At 47.8% G+C, this 15,901-nt stretch overlaps 2 protein-coding genes across 2 annotated transcripts in view; one reads left to right on the forward strand and one right to left on the reverse strand.

Annotated features, from left to right (window-relative positions):
• Positions 1-15,901, forward strand: part of CCNT2 (cyclin T2) — a 365,293-nt gene that overhangs the window by 183,855 nt on the left and 165,537 nt on the right. The gene's annotated exons all lie outside the window — the stretch shown is intronic.
• TMEM163 (transmembrane protein 163) overlaps positions 1-15,901 on the reverse strand; it is a 114,364-nt gene that overhangs the window by 47,402 nt on the left and 51,061 nt on the right. The window contains exons 3-4 of the mRNA XM_070731225.1: positions 13,262-13,305; positions 10,618-10,709 (exon numbers count right to left, since the gene is read on the reverse strand). Coding sequence (XP_070587326.1) covers positions 10,618-10,709; positions 13,262-13,305 — 136 coding nt within the window. The remainder of the gene's footprint in view (positions 1-10,617; positions 10,710-13,261; positions 13,306-15,901) is intronic.

Consider the following 15,901-nt stretch of genomic DNA (forward strand, 5'->3'; position numbering starts at 1 on the left):
TCAGAAGAGCAGACACTTGGCTGTCTGCTCTTGGAGCCTTTCGGTGGCCGCGTGGAGGCGGCCGTCGCTTTGGAGGCCTCGTTGGAGGCTTGAGGTGGCACTGCTCGTCGCGGGCAGCAGGCTTCGGCCCATCCGAGGCTGGCGGTCTGCCCATCTTCAATGGGAGCTCTTGGGCAGCAACGGGCTTTCGGCAGGAGTCCCGCGTGAGGCCCCCACCCCCACCCCGCTCGGTAAAAGGCGGCCGCGTGTTGCGGTCGCCATTTTGAGAGCCTCATTGGAGGCTCGGGGAATGGTTTGGGGGCTTCGGGTCCGGCGGGAAGGCCGGGCCTTGTGCCGTTTGGCTGTTGCCCCCCCTATTTCTGGGGGGGGATCGTTCTGGTAGCCCCCTTGGGGACGTGGGGGGCTCGGGCGGAGGGCTCGCGTGTGCGGCCCCTCCCGGTTCGTGGCCCCCGAAAAACAATAAAAATAAAATAAAACATAAAATAAAATAAAAACGGAGGACAGTTGGGCCCTTGGCGGCAGCTTCCTGCTGCTGCGCTGCCTATTTGGGCAGAGGCCTTTTGCTGCCCTCTTGGGGCCTGGGTGGCCCCAGTTCCTTCATGTGTAAAATAAGAACCATGGTGTACACAAGAACATATTAATAATAATAATAATGAGACTGATGATGGTTGAAATTATTTCATATATTTATATGGAAACATGGACATATAACGGCAAGAAAAGACCCATTGGTCCCTCTAGTCTGCCCTTGTTCTGTTTCTGTATTTTATCTTGGGATGGATATATGTTTATCCCAGGCATGTTTGAATTCTGTTGCTGTGGATTCATCTACCAGGTCTGCTGGAAGTTTGTTCCAAGCCTTTACTATTTCAGTAAAATCATGGCCAAACTTCAGTACAGTTATGGTCTAACTTAATTATTTAAATATTGTTGCCACTCGGTCCCAGTTTCTTGGGGTTTTTTCGGGGGGGACACACCTGTAACCAGGTTTGCCCCCTCCCCCCCCGGCTCCTAGTGCGGGAGCACAGGCCCCTGGGGCAGCTTTTGCCAGGGCCTGATGTGTCGGGGGCGGGGGGTTTGACCCCGCCAACGCAGGCCATAGGGCCTCCGCCCCTTTTGACGGCTTACCCGTCGGGGCCAGGGAGATTGGACATGGGGGCCACCACAGTGTGGGACCCGTTTGCTGCATGTCATGGGTTTGCTGCAGAGGGACTTGTTTCCCCCCTTTTGTATGTACAGCCATGCGTGCGGGAAGGCGGGGCTCCCATGCTGCTTCAATGTGCCCCTGCCCCTAAAAGGGGACGGTTAGGAGGGGAGGGGGTCCAGGGTACAAACCCCACCTACTGGGGGGAAACTGGGCCCAGCCCAATTAATTTACAAAAACAACAACAACAACATGGGGGTTGGTTGAGGGACGACCACCCTCGCTCGAGAGCGGCCGCTCTCTTGCTAGGTTTCTCCAAGGGATTCAGGATCCCTTACATGGGGGGTTCGAGCAAGCCTTTGGGTTCAACAACCTCAGGTTGGTTGTAGGACATGACGGCATTGTTCGGTCCGGAATAGCATAAGAGGTGGCCGTGGGGAGGGGCCTTGGGCCCTTCCCGGAGCCGCCCTTCCCGAAGCTTGGGGTCTCCCCATTAGGGGGGTCCCCTGAAAGGTGGGTGATGAATTTAGGTTGATTCACCACTTGTCTTTTCTTAAAAGGGAGTCAGTGAAGGATTTCGTTCCTGACGAACTTTGTTTAATCCGGCTCGCATCCTTTGATGCGGTCGTAGCCATGGTAAGGCAGTGTGGGGTTGGAGCCCTTATGGATAAATGCGACATTAAGTCAGCATCCCGGCTCTTCCCCATACACCCGGACGGCTTCGAGCTGTTGGGCTTCCATTTCATAGGTGGTTTTTATGTGGTCGGGGTTTTACCCACGGGTGGCTCCGTCTCATGCTCTCTTTTGGGAGAGCTCAAGCACCTTCTTGGAGTGGGCGCTCAGGAGGCGCAGCGGTCTGGGCTCGGCGTTCACTACCTTGAGGGTTTCTTGATGGCGGGGACTGCGCGTGCAGAGCACTGATTTGCTCTAATGCGGGTCTTCGAAGCCCTTTGCGCTCTGTTGGGGGTGCCTTTAGCTTCTACGGGGACCGGGGCCCCCGCCACCGGGATTACCTTCCTCGGTATTGAATTGGACTCAGAGGTGCAATCTTCTAGTTTGCTCCTGGACAAGTTGACACAAATCAGGGATAACCTTGGTACGGTTCTGGGGCTGCAGGAAGGTCCTCTTCGGCAGCTCCGGGAGCTAGCTGGGATACTTAATTTTGCCCGCCGGGTCGTGGTGACGGGCAGGGTTTTCTAGGAGGTTATATACTGCGATGAGGGGGCTCCGTTTGCCCCATCATCGTACCCGCTTATGTGCAGGGGTCAGGGCTGACCTCTGCGTGTGGCGGAGTTCTTAGAACGTTTTAATGGGTTGTCCTTTTTGGAGGCAAGAGCTTCTTTTGGAAGCTGAATTGCAGTTGTGTTCTGATACTGCATGTACTCGTGGCTTTGGGTTGTGTTGGGTGACCAGTGGTGCTGGTCTGCGCGGCCTCCAGAATGGAGGGCCTCTTCTTTGGTTAAGGATTTGACCCTTTTGGGAGCTCTCCCCCTTGATAGTGGCCCTAGAGCTTTGGGGTGAGCAGTTTGGGGACAAGACTGTGCATTTTGGTGTGACAGCCTAGTGGTTGTCCATGTTGTGAACGCCCTGTCCTCCAAGAGGGACAGGGTCATGCGGCTTGTCTGCCAATTTTTTGGGGGGCACAGGTCCTTGTCCCTGACCACATTGTTTTTAGCTAGGCATGTCCCCGGGTTAGATAACGGGGTTGCTGACGCCTTGTCCCATGGTCAGTTGTCCCGGTTTTGGACCCTGGCCCTGCGGGCACGTATGTCGCCAGGGGCTTTTCCTGTCCACCTTGGGGCCGGGGGGCTCCTGGGCAGTAGAGAGTAGAGGCTTGCTGGGCTACGGCACTCTCGGGAGTGTCTGGCACTCTGGGGGGCTTAGCAGCGGGCAGGTGAACTGTTTGGGATTGCAGGCAGTATACGGGTTACCCCTATAACTGGCCTGCCCCAGTTGTGTACCTGGCCATATTTGTGTCCATCTTAGGCAGCGTGGCCTTTCGGTTAGGACTATTAGGTCCAGGTTGGCCAGCTTCGCCTTGTTTAAGGCGGGGGCGGGGTTATTGGTTTTATGGTGACTTCCGCATTGTGACAGTGCGGGAAAGTTGGGCCGGGGCCGCATCGCGGGCCGCCAGGTCAATTTGGTGCCTTCCATCTCATTACTTCAGTTAGGTGGGTGCTAGTGTGTAGGGTTTGGCCAGGCCAAGTATGGATCCCGCCATTAGGGAACGCTCGTTCTCGAGAGGCGCTGCCACTAGTGCGGTAATGGCGTTCTCGATACGGAGGATTCGGGAAGTCGCTCGCCGGCGGTCAACGGCCTGTTTTAGGGTACGAACGGCCTGTTGAGGGTCCGGGTAAGATCTTAGGCCAGGTTCCTCCTTTGGTCCCCTTCTATTCAACCCCGCCAGGACGCGACCGACGGTGTTGCTTGGGGTCATGAGCGCTCCGAGACCACTCAGCAACAAGTTACCATCGGGGGTGGGGACCCTGCCGTCGTGGCGGCTGGGTCCTGGTTGTCTGGCTGGGGAGACGGGGTGTGTGGTGGGACGGGCGTTTCTACCGCTATTGCTGGGAGGGCGGCATCCCATTGCTGCGCCCAGGTGGTCCTGGGAGGGCGGCATCCCATTGCTGCGCCCAGGAGGTGCTGGGAGGGCGACATCACGTTGCTGCGCCCAGTTGGTCCTGGGAGGGCGGCATCCCATTGCTGCGCCCAGGTGGTGTCGGGGGGGGGCGGCATCCCAGTGGGGCTGGCATCCCAGTGGGGCTGGGAGAGCGGCATCCCATTGCTGCGCCCAGTCGGTGGCCAGGGGCGGCATCCCATCGTTGCGCTCAGAGGTGTGCTGGGAGGGCGGCATCCCATTGCTGTGCCTAGTTGGTGCTGGGAGGGCGGCATCCCATTGCTGCGCCCAGTCGGTGCCGGGGGTCGGCATCCCATTGCTGCGCCTGGATGTGTGCTGGGAGGGCGGCATTCCATTGCTGCGCCCAGTTGGTGCTGGGAGGGCGGCATCCCATTGCTGCGCCCAGTTAGTGCCGGGGGCGGCATCCCATTGCTGTGCCTGGATGTGTGCTGGGAGGGCGGCATCCCATTGCTGCGCCCAGTTGGTGCTGGGAGGGCGGCATCCCATTGCTGCGCCCAGATGGTACTGGGAGGGCTGCATCCCATTGCGGCGCCCAGGTGGTGGGTCTTGCACCTCGGTGGCAAGGACCTGTGTGGGCCTGGGGGTCTACTTTAGATCTGCCAGGCTCGCGAAGCCTGCGGTGGCTTCGCACTGTGCGGCCCTCCACGCAAGGGGTGTGGTCGAGATCCTCACGGGGATCGCTTGGTGGGACGCCATTTCCCTTAGGGCCCTTCACCGGGTTAGACGGGGAGTTAAGGCCCTGGGTACGGTAGTCAGAGGGTTAGGCGGGGTGGTTGTGGCCCATCCCCGCATCACCATAGAGCAGCTGTGGCTTTACCTGGCTGCTGGTCTTCCTCTGTCAGAACTGAGGAACACCATTTTTCTTACAGGACCTGCAGTGTCTCTGCGTGAGCTGGCGCAGTTAGAGGGGGGAGTCGGGGGGCCAAGATAGAGATCTGACCCCCGCTCCGTGGCAGGTTAGGGGCGGAAAACTGGGTGGTGGTTTAGCAACTGCGCGTTCTCCCTTGGGCATCTTTGGGGATGATTGACAGGTTCTCTCCAAGCTCATGGTGGGGTGCTACCTGAGCAGTTGTGGGGAACCTGTCTTTGGGTCCCGCACATTGAAGCCCCCGGGTAGGGGTTAGCCGGCAGGACCCCCCTCATGCAAGTGCATGGCAGGGTCTCAGGTGAGGGAGTGGTCCCTCACCTGGACTAGCATCGAGCTACGCCCATAGTTGCCCAGGAATGTTGATTGCTACGTCATTTCCGCCCCGGAAGCAATTGTTTGACCCTGCAGGTCCATTGTTTGGGTCATATTTAAATATGTTAATTTATGCTAATTTAGTTGAATAAATTATGCTAATTTATTTTAATAAAAATGACCCAGTTTTAAATCCAGCTCTTGTGTCCGTGTCATTACTCCGTCTCTTCTGCAATAGCACCAGCAGACTTACCGGCAGGTGCCTTTTGCAGGAGGGTCGGGACGACACGGACACATGGCCGCCGCCATCTTGGATCTCAGCTGAAGTCTCGCGAGATTGCGAGGCTTCGGCCGAGAGTCAGGCCAGGGTGGCCTGATTGCTGACGTGGCCGGGTGGGACTTGCCAGCCCTATAAAAGGGCGTGCAGGCCCAGGTTCGGCCTGTTCGCCCGGGCCACGTCAGAAGAGCAGACACCCGCCCGCCCTCCCTATGTTTGCAGTGTGCTATTATGGGTCGCCCTAGGGGGCCGAATGGGAATTTTTTCCGGTTTGGCCTTTTAGCTGGGCCGTTTTTTCGCCCATTCCACACTGGGGAAGGGGATAAGCGGTTAGGGGGTGCTTGCACCTTTTTAGGCTAATTGGCTTACCTTTGGTCATTTGGGTAGGCAGGTTAGGGGCGGAAAACTGGGTGGTGGTTTAGCAACTGCGCGTTCTCCCTTGGGCATCTTTGGGGATGATTGACAGGTTCTCTCCAAGCTCATGGTGGGGTGCTACCTGAGCAGTTGTGGGGAACCTGTCTTTGGGTCCCGCACCTTGAAGCCCCCGGGTAGGGGTTAGCCGGCGGGACCCCCCTCATGCAAGTGCATGGCAGGGTCTCAGGTGAGGGAGTGGTCCCTCACCTGGACTAGCATCGAGCTACGCCCATAGTTGCCCAGGAATGTTGATTGCTACGTCATTTCCGCCCCGGAAGCAATTGTTTGACCCTGCAGGTCCATTGTTTGGGCCATATTTAAATATGTTAATTTATGCTAATTTAGTTGAATAAATTATGCTAATTTATTTTAATAAAAATGACCCAGTTTTAAATCCAGCTCTTGTGTCCGTGTCATTACTCCGTCTCTTCTGCAAAGCAATTCTGGGCTCAACAGTGTTTCTAAGTCAAGGGGAACCTGTACAACAGATATAGAATCAGGCTGAGGATTCAGCGAGGAAAAAGTCACCAAAAAAGCAGTCTCATGCATCAAAACAATTAAGGAAAGAAGTAGCATTTCTGTTTCTGAACAAGGGAGTTCAGCTGAGGGAATGAAGAGTTCAGAATGATGCAAGGGTCAACAAGGAATAGAAGGAAGACATAATTTTTTACAGCCAGATCGTAATTCTGAGGGCCAGACAGAGCAAACAGAATCACTCAATATGTTTGCAAAGTTATTTATAGGACTCTCGGTGCAAGTGACAAGAGCTTTTGCTCTTGATACTACAGAGCAGTTCATTATATCTGTTTTTGAAATATAAATGATAGGTTTCTATTCTAACATACGCAAACTTGTTTTAATAATTCTGAATGCAGAATTTTAAAAGGATTGTTCCGGAAGTACCACATTAGTACATTTAATATGATAAATTGTTTGCATTCATATATGATGCATTCTTTAACAGATGATGCTGTTAATATGGCTCTGCACTACATCCTACAACAGTGATGGCGAACCTTTTTTTCCTCAGGTGCTGAAAGAGTGTGTGTGCATGCTATCGTGCATATGCGACTGCCCACACCCATAATTCAATGCCTGGGGAGGGTGTAAACAGCTTCCCCAAACCCCAGAGGCTCTCTGGAGGTCGGATAGCAGCCTGTTTTCCAACTTCTGGTGGGCCCGGTAGGCTCCTGTTTCACCCTTTCCAGCCTGCAAAAGCTTCCCTGAAGCCAGGGGAGGGTAAAAATGCCCCCCCCAGAGGCTCTCTGGAAGCCAAAAACAACCTCCCAGAGCCTCTGTTCAAGCCAAAAATCAGCTGGCTGCACACACATCAATATTGGAGCTGAGCTAGGGCAACGGTTCACGTGCCACCTGTGGCACCTGTGCCATATATTCGCCACCACTGTCCTACAACATCTTGAATCTTCAAAGTTTAGCATTCAATACCATCATTTCAGGCATTCTTTTAATGAAGCTGAACCAGATAGCAGTACCTGAACACATTTGTATGTGGATCATAAGCTTTCTAACAAGCAGGTGAATCTAAGCAGAATCACATCGGATACCTATACAATCAGCACAAGCCTGTGTGCTTCCTTCACTTCTCTTCTCCGTATATATCAATGACTGAATCTCTAACGATCCATCTGTTAAACTACTGAAGTTTGCAGATGACACAACAGTGATTCAAGACTCATTCAAGACAATGATGAATCCGCATATAGACAAGAGGTTGAACAACCAAATCTAATAAATAAATAAATAAATAAATAAATAAATAAATAAACAAACAAACAAACAAACAAACAAACCTTTTGGTGCAACCGGAACAATCTGGAACTGAATCAGGGGTGGGTTCCTACTGGTGCAGTTCAGTATGCCCTCACCGGTATTATTATTATTATTATTATTATTATTATTATTATTATTGTTATTAATTAGATTTGTATGCCTCCCTTCTTCGAAGACTCGGGGCTGTAGGAATCTGCTAATGACGTCACTGTTCCGATGTGGTCAGTGCCGGTCCGTGGGCACTGCCATCTTTCTATTATTATTATTGTTATTGTTATTGTTATTGTTATTGTTGTTGTTGTTGTTGTTGTTATTATTATTATTATTATTATTATTTCTTTTCTTCTGAATCCTCATTTATCTTTAAAAACTTTACCCAAAAATTTAAAATAAAAGTATCGCTCACCTACCTATTCTACAATACAAACTGAGAAACATACTAGAAAATATCAAAGCACTATGATTAGAAGTATTCATGCTTATCCTAGTAATTCACATTTATTCTAATTTACAATATATTTACTTAGCTATTGAATATGAAACACTGAAGCACAATATGATTATATCTATCTAATGATTCCAAGTAATTTCACATAAGATTATTTACTTTGTATTTTTTTCTGTACCAAATGTTGCAGTAGGTATGCAGTGGTAAAATTAATTACAGCTCCATCCTTTTTTTCCTATCCAGAGGGCCCTTGTTTTGGTTATTTACAAAACAATGAGCAATGCAAGAGGTATACTGTAAGTATAACTTAAGTTTGCCTGACTATATAGTTGTTTATTCATGTCTGACTTCTAATGCCACTTTTCTGATCACACTTACTCAACCCTAGGCTATGTCTAGGAAATTCAAGATCAGTACTCATGCCCTGATATCATAGAACAGTGATGGCGAACCTATGGCATGTGTGCCACAGGGGGCCTGCCAAATCACATATGAGGGCACGCAAGATGTTGCCCTATGTCAGCTCCAGCATGCATACACGCACTGGCCAGCTGATTTTCAGCCTTCTTTTTGGCCGTTTTCGCTCTCCTCTGGCTTCAGGCTTTGGGGATGGCGAAAAATGGTCCAATAGGCCAACAAGAAGGCTGAAGTCTTCAGTGAGGCCTGTGAGCATGCGCATGGGAGGGCATTGCATTATGGGTGTGGGCACACATGCACATGCTATCACATGCATGCACACCCTTTTGACACCCAAGCCAAAAAAAGGTTTGCCATCACTGTCCTAGAACCTTGAACCTAGACTAGGTGAAATTATGATAAATAAAGCCATGGATTATTATATACAGTACTCAGTTCTTTCCCTCATTTTCAATGAGATTACAAAGTTCTTCAGAAGATACCTCCATAGAACTCATTTGCTCATATCATTTTCTAAGATTTGCTAGACAGGTGTACATGAGAGTTGTATCAATTATTTTAATCTTTTCTTACTGGTACTTTCCCTCTATAAGTAACTTCCTTCAGTACTGTTTCATTATATAAAACATTTATTTTTCCTGCATACATTCACAAAATCACTCAGGAGCAAGCATGTTTTCTACAAGCCCTACATTCCCAACATGCACAGTTGCACTCAGTTTACTTCTCCTTCCAGTCACCGCCTCTTGTAGGAAACGCCTTCGTAATAAAAATAAGAGAATAAAATTTGTATCTTTCCTGCCCCAAACAAATAATCCAATAGGGGTGACACCCTAACCAATTGCAACCTCAGCAGGATGAATAAATAAAAATCATGGATTTCCGATATAGCTACACACCTGGTAATTATGCACCTAAAACAAGTAACTACCTTTTTTGTGATGAAACACTAAAAGTCAAATAGCAGTTTGTTGAAAAGTTTATTAAAAAGCACCACCTTAGCAGATAGTTATTTATTTATTTATTTGTTTGTTTGTTTGTTTGTTTATTTGTTTATTTATTTATTTATTAGATTTGTATGCTGCCCATCTCCATAGACTCAGGGCGGCTCACAACAATATATCTGAGTAACAGTATCTCACAAAATCATTATACAGTGGTACCTCGGTTCTCGAATGCCTTGGTTGTCGTACATTTCAGATACCGAACAAATTTTTCAGCAAAAATTTCCTTTGGTATCCGAACAAAAATTCGGATACCAAACAGCCACAGAAAATTTTGTTAATTATCTGAAATGTTACCGCCGGGGGCAGCTGCAATCCTGACAGCTTCGGGGGGGCTCCTTTCCTCAATGCTTCATCTTGTTACCTGTAGGCAGCTGCACCAACTTTCTCCTTCCCGGCGGCGGCAACGGCGGTGGCTTTCCTTCGAGGAGCAACAGCGCCGGGAATGTCATGTGATGAAGGGAAGCCGCCAGAGTCATCTCAGCAGTTGCCGCCACTCCAGCAGCTTCCCTTCATTACGTGACATTCCCGGCGCTGTTGCTACTCGAAGGGAAGCCGCCGCCGTTGCGCCGCCAGGAAGGAGAAAGTTGGTGGAGCTGCCTACAGGTAACAAGATGAAGCACTGAGGAAAGGAGCCGCCCGAAGCTGCCAGGATTGCAGCCTCCCCCATCCTTCCTGCAGCTTGGAGCACTTAGACTATAGAGCTCCTCAGAATTTTATCCCATAGGAAATAAAGAAAATAGATTTAATTGGTTCCCAGTGAGTCAACAGGAGCTGGGAACCAATTAAATCCATTTCCATTATTTCCTATGGGATAAATTAATTCAGTAGTCGACTAAATCGGTTCTTGACCACACTTCTGGAATGAATTGTGGTCGAGAACTGAGGTACCACTGCACTTTGAATCTTGATAGATCATATTATGTCAGTGGAATAAGATAAAATCAAAATAATGAGTTACTGCTGCACCTTTACACAAATTATGCTTTGATAAATTGCCTGCTTTGAGATCACCCACCGTGCAACTTAATGCAGCAGGGTCAGTTTGTTCAATGTGAATTTCAAGCTGAAGGTACCAATGTATGCATCCCCCACTGAAAGATGCATCCAAGGTTTTCAGCAACCACTGTTCAAAGGAGCTATATTACATAGGGTGCTTTCCTGTGGTGCTGTGAAAAGATTTTTAGTATGGTGCCACCAGGAGGTTTCCAGAAATCATGAGGGCAGAAAAAAATAATTGGTCCAAGGGAAATAAAGTATTAATGAAAGCTTCAGCAGAGATAAAAATAGCTTTAAGTACTCACATATATTCTCTGTGTGCCGAATGAACTGCTGCTGCATTGCTGTAACGCCACAGAACTATCACTGAAGACAACACATCCAAAGTGGCATCAAACTAGAAAAGATAATAAACAATTTAATTGGGGCAACTAAGGCAAAATATGTTGCAATGAAAGATTGCTAAAGGTGCTGCAAGGCTATGTATAGATGCAGCATTAATCATTGGAATAAAAAGCAAGGGACATTAAAAATGGACTTTATTTTAAAAGAAACAAAAGGCAATACAATTATGTCAGTTCTAGGAGTAATAAAATTTTAAAACCCATCAATCGTACAGTGCAACCTCTTTTCTGCTGCAAAACACATACATATTTAAAAACAAGACTCCTCTGTCAGGGCAGAAGGATCAAACTATGGCAAAGCAATGAACATTACTGTTAAATAATAAAAATCAGAATGCAGATTGTTACTGAATTTTCCAAATTAGCAAATTATAGTACCAACTTCATATCTCTGATGGATTCACATGAACAACACTTCCAGAATTACTTGTTTTCTTAGACACCTGAATGACAACAGTTACTAGTTCAAACTAAAATTCTTACTAGATGCATATGATGATGATGATAATGATGAACAGAGGAACAAACATTTTAAAAGAGTCCTTATTGAATATATGAACATGAACAGAGCTATCAAAAGAGGATTTCTTTCATTAACTGATTGATGTATTTATGGGATAGATCTTCCAAATTTCCTCCAGCTCAAGAGGCAGTCATAGCACTCCTTCCCTCCCTCCCTCCCTCCCTTCCTATTTTCTCAAAAAAACACTACCGGTATTTAATGGATTGGGCTGTGACAGTATCAAAATCACCCACTGAACCTCTGTGGATGAGGATGGCCTTAAACTCCTAGTCCATTGTACAATGTCAGGTCTCTATGGCATTACGATAACATAGAGGTGGAATATAATCATTAATTTTGGGGTTGGAGGAGGATTGTTTATTTGAAATTTTCCCTTAGTATTATAACTTTTTAATACTATGCAAATAGTGAACTACTGTAAAGACTTTGCTTCTAACAGAGCTCCCAATTCTTGCAAATCAGCATATGAAACTGATTAATCTCCTGGTACTGAGATTTAACCTGAGAGTATACAGTGATCCCCCGGTTATTGCGTCCCCGACCATTGCGAACAGGGTAATTCGCGATTTTTCAACCCGGAAGTCAAAACACCATCTGCGCATGCGTGCCCTTTTTTTCTATGGGCACGCATGCGTAGATGGCGCCCAGCAGATCAGCTGCTGGGTGGCTTCCCTGGGTCTTCCCCCTCTTGCTGGCGGGAGGGCGAGCAGCGGGCATCAGCAAGGAGTTTCCCCACCGCCCACGCAAACTCCTCGCTGCCGCCCGCCCTTCGCCCGCCCACGCCATTCATTCTCGCCGCTTTCGAGCTGAGTCCTGAAGCGAATTCGCTTCAGGACTCAGCTCGAAAGCGGCGAGACCGAGCGTGGACAAGCCGTTCGCTGGCGCTCGGTCTCGCCGCTTTCGAGCTGAGTCCTGAAGCGAATTCGCTGCAGGACTCAGCTCGAAAGCGGCGAGACCGAGCGCGGACAAGCCGTTCGCTGGCGCTCGGTCTCGCCGCTTTCGAGCTGAGTCCTGAAGCGAATTCGCTGCAGGACTCAGCTCGAAAGCGGCGAGACCGAGCGCGGACAAGCCGTTCGCTGGCGCTCGGTCTCGCCGCTTTCGAGCTGAGTTCTGAAGCGAATTCGCTGCAGGACTCAGCTCAAAAGCGGCCACTTTCGAGCTGAGTTCTGAAGCGAATTCGCTGCAGGACTCAGCTCGAAAGCGGCGAGACCGAGCGCGGACAAGCCGTTCGCTGGCGCTCGGTCTCGCCGCTTTCGAGCTGAGTTCTGAAGCGAATTCACTGCAGGACTCAGCTCGAAAGCGGCGAGGCCGAGCGCGGACAAGCCGTTCGCTGGCGCTCGGTCTCGCCGCCTGCCTGCCCGCTAGCGAGGAGCCGAAGATTGGGGGCGGCGCGGCTGTTTTAAAACGTCACCGCCGGCATGGGGGGGCTTGCCAGCACCCCCCGGACCCCCAACCCGGGTTTGGGGGGCTGCTAGGAAGCCCCTCATGCCGGCGGCGATGTTTTAAAACAGCCGCGCCGCCCCCAATCTTCGGCTCCTCGCTAGCGCTGCGGGAGTAAAAACACCATCTGCACATGCGCAGATGGTGTTTTTACTTCCGCAGCGCTACTTCGCGAAAACCCGCTCATTGCGGGGGGTCCTGGAACGGAACCCTCGCAACGAGCGGGGGATCACTGTACACAGAAAATTAAGTTAGCTCTTGCTTAACACTATTGATAAAACAAGCCTCCACAAATTAGACTAAGCCTCTGTTGAATTATACTAGCTAATACAACAAATAATGGTCCATGCTAGGAACATGCTTTAGAGGGACCCATTTCTAATACTTCTGTGAAATTCAAATAAGAAATCCTACTAAAATCCAATTAATCTTCTGGTCTGATTGTTTAACTTTACTTATGGCTTCTCTCTTTCTTAAATTTCTTTGTGTGAATTGATAGTATTTGTAGCAACTGTGGATGAAACTATTGGGTGGATTTGATCAGAAAAAGCAAATATACATTTGTGTTATGAGAATACTTACTGCAAATCCAAATGATGAAGCACTGTACCTCATTACAGAGACAGCTAAAAGGAAAAAGAAATTTTAAAATCTACATTCATTGAAATTGCATTCTTGATTAGTCCGTCACTCACTCTAAATAAATGATACTACTATAGTACAATAGCCTCAAAATGAAGATATCAGAATCGTTATTCAGAAACTAGGAAAAGGCTGAACAATAAGAAATATCTGAAAAGAAAACATGCATCACATGCTGAATATATAAATTCACTGTTTTGTTACGAATATTTATAAACAATAATTTTTAGAATTAATTTTAAATTTTAGTGAGATATAATCTATTAAACATAGAAGAGTGTCTCTATGCAGTTATATTGTTCTGTTTTTTTATATGGAAGGACAAGAGATGCTTCTTCCTATTACTTGCAGTTCTTTGAATCCTTTCAATTCCTTGAAATTATATTTTGATTTCTGCTCACAAGAATTTTCTGTAGAGTTATTGTTACTGAAATAAAGGATACTGCTATCAGAACCATTTTTAAGAAATAAAACGTTCATATGTTTGTTTTTCATTAGTTGCTCAGATCAACCCCAGCCAATAACAATTTTCGTTTTTGTGTTGTTATGGTTTAAGCTGAAATATAAATTTCAGATGTATTCAACATCCTAAGAGAGTGTTTCTCAACCTTGGGCAATTTAAGGCGGGTAGACCTCAACTACAGAATTCCACAGCCAACTTTGCTAGTCCTACAATTACAGCATAAAGAGCTTTGAGCATATAAACCATCGTCAAATTATAATTTTTTACCATTCAAAATATGCATTAGTAAACCTTCCCTTTCTTTATGTGAACATAAGAAGAGAGAAATAGACTAAAAGAACAAAGATTGCTAGAGAAAAGCCTGTGACCTCTGCCTGACAAATTTCACTGCGGATTAGAAGAGCTTCAACATACAGATTGTAGCTTCAGGGGAAGGAACACATTGTAGGGAATTCTTCTTCAGTTGTTGGAAGAGAGTTTCAAGGGTTTCATATAGATCCCCCTGCATCCCCCCGGCAAGAACTGCCTCTTTCCACTGACTCTCTGACTTCTTTCTGCCTATTCAAATTCTCATTTTGACTAAGCAGTGGAAGTGATGTGCCGGTGTTTGGAAGCTGTTTGGGTCTGGATGGGTGCTAACAGGCTCAAGCTCAATCCCAACAAAATGAAGTGGCTGTGGGTTTTGCCTCCCAAGGACACCTCCATCTGTCCATCCCTCACCCTGGGGGGGGGGCTTCTGACCCCATCAGAGAGGGTCCACAACTTGGGCATCCTCCTCCATCCACAGCTGTCTTTAGACCATCATCTTTCAACTGTGGCGAGGGGGACATTTGTTAGCACTGGGTGATCTACAAGTAGCTACAGAAATAAATTGGTGCAAAACTAGCAACACAGTTACTAATGCCTTCAATCAACTAGCCATGCCTGAAGCTGGCAACACGGTTAATTGCGTGTAAAAGCTGCCTTCTTGGCTCCCAACCAAAGCCTCAGTCATTGGAGGCTCTTTCGCAGCCTCAAAGTCATCCTCTGGGCAAGAAGCTCTTTTTCCGAGGCTTGCAGAGCCAGAGTGGCACAGTCGTTAGAGTGTAACACTGCAGGCTACTTCAGCTAACTGCTAGCTGTAGTTCAGCAGTTCAAATCTCACCACCAGCTCAAGGCTAATTCAGACTTCCCTCCTTCAAAGGTGGGAAAAATGAGGACCCAGATTGTGTGGACAATATGCTAATTCTGAGGGCTGTAGAAGCACTATGAAGCAGTATGTAAGTCTAAATGCTATTGCTATTGCAGATGAAAGACACTGAAGGTGTCACCCTCAAAATGGCTGCTATCAGCTTGCCAATCAGTGTGGGTCCTTAAAGAAGTGCAAACTACGCTATACCAGCAAACAAGCAAGGTCTGAAGTCTCAGCTCTCCAAAAAGGTAATGACATATAAACCACAACTGGAACAATTAACTTACTTACTGTTCTGTCGGGCTCGCTGGTAGATTTCTCCCAAAAATTCACAGGTACAAATTTCAGACACACACACACATTTGAAAATTCAAAACAATGTTCTTTATAATGAAAATTCACTTAAACTAAGCCCTCTTCTGGTATAGCAAAGAGCACTCATCTCCAAACAAACTGGTAATTTGTACAAGTCCCTTATCAGTTCTGTGATACTTAGCTTGCAGCTGTGAGGCAATTCACAGTCTTTCTTCTTTCACAAAGTGAAACACACTTTGCTCTGGTTTAGTTTCAAAGTGGGGAAAAATCAGCACACAAAAAGATCAAAGTCAGTAAAGCAGTCACGAAACACAACGATCAGATAATCCTCCACAATGGCCAAACCCACAGGCTGCTATTTATAGCAGCCTCACTAATTACCACAGCCCCACCCAACCACAGGTGGCCTCATTTTCTTTGATAATAATCTCTCAGTTGTTGTTGCCTATGCATCGCTCTCCGCATGCGTGGCTGTATCATTAACTCTTATTCTGAATCCAAGGAGGAGCTAGATAATTGATCTCCTTCTGAGCTGTCTGCCACACTCTCCTCCTCCCTGTCACTCATGTCTTCTTGGTCAGAGGAGCCTTCATCAACAGATTCCACTGGGGGCAAAACAGGCCTGCAGCAT

This window comes from Erythrolamprus reginae, chromosome 1, assembly GCF_031021105.1.
Source record: "Erythrolamprus reginae isolate rEryReg1 chromosome 1, rEryReg1.hap1, whole genome shotgun sequence".
NCBI lineage: Eukaryota > Metazoa > Chordata > Lepidosauria > Squamata > Dipsadidae > Erythrolamprus > Erythrolamprus reginae.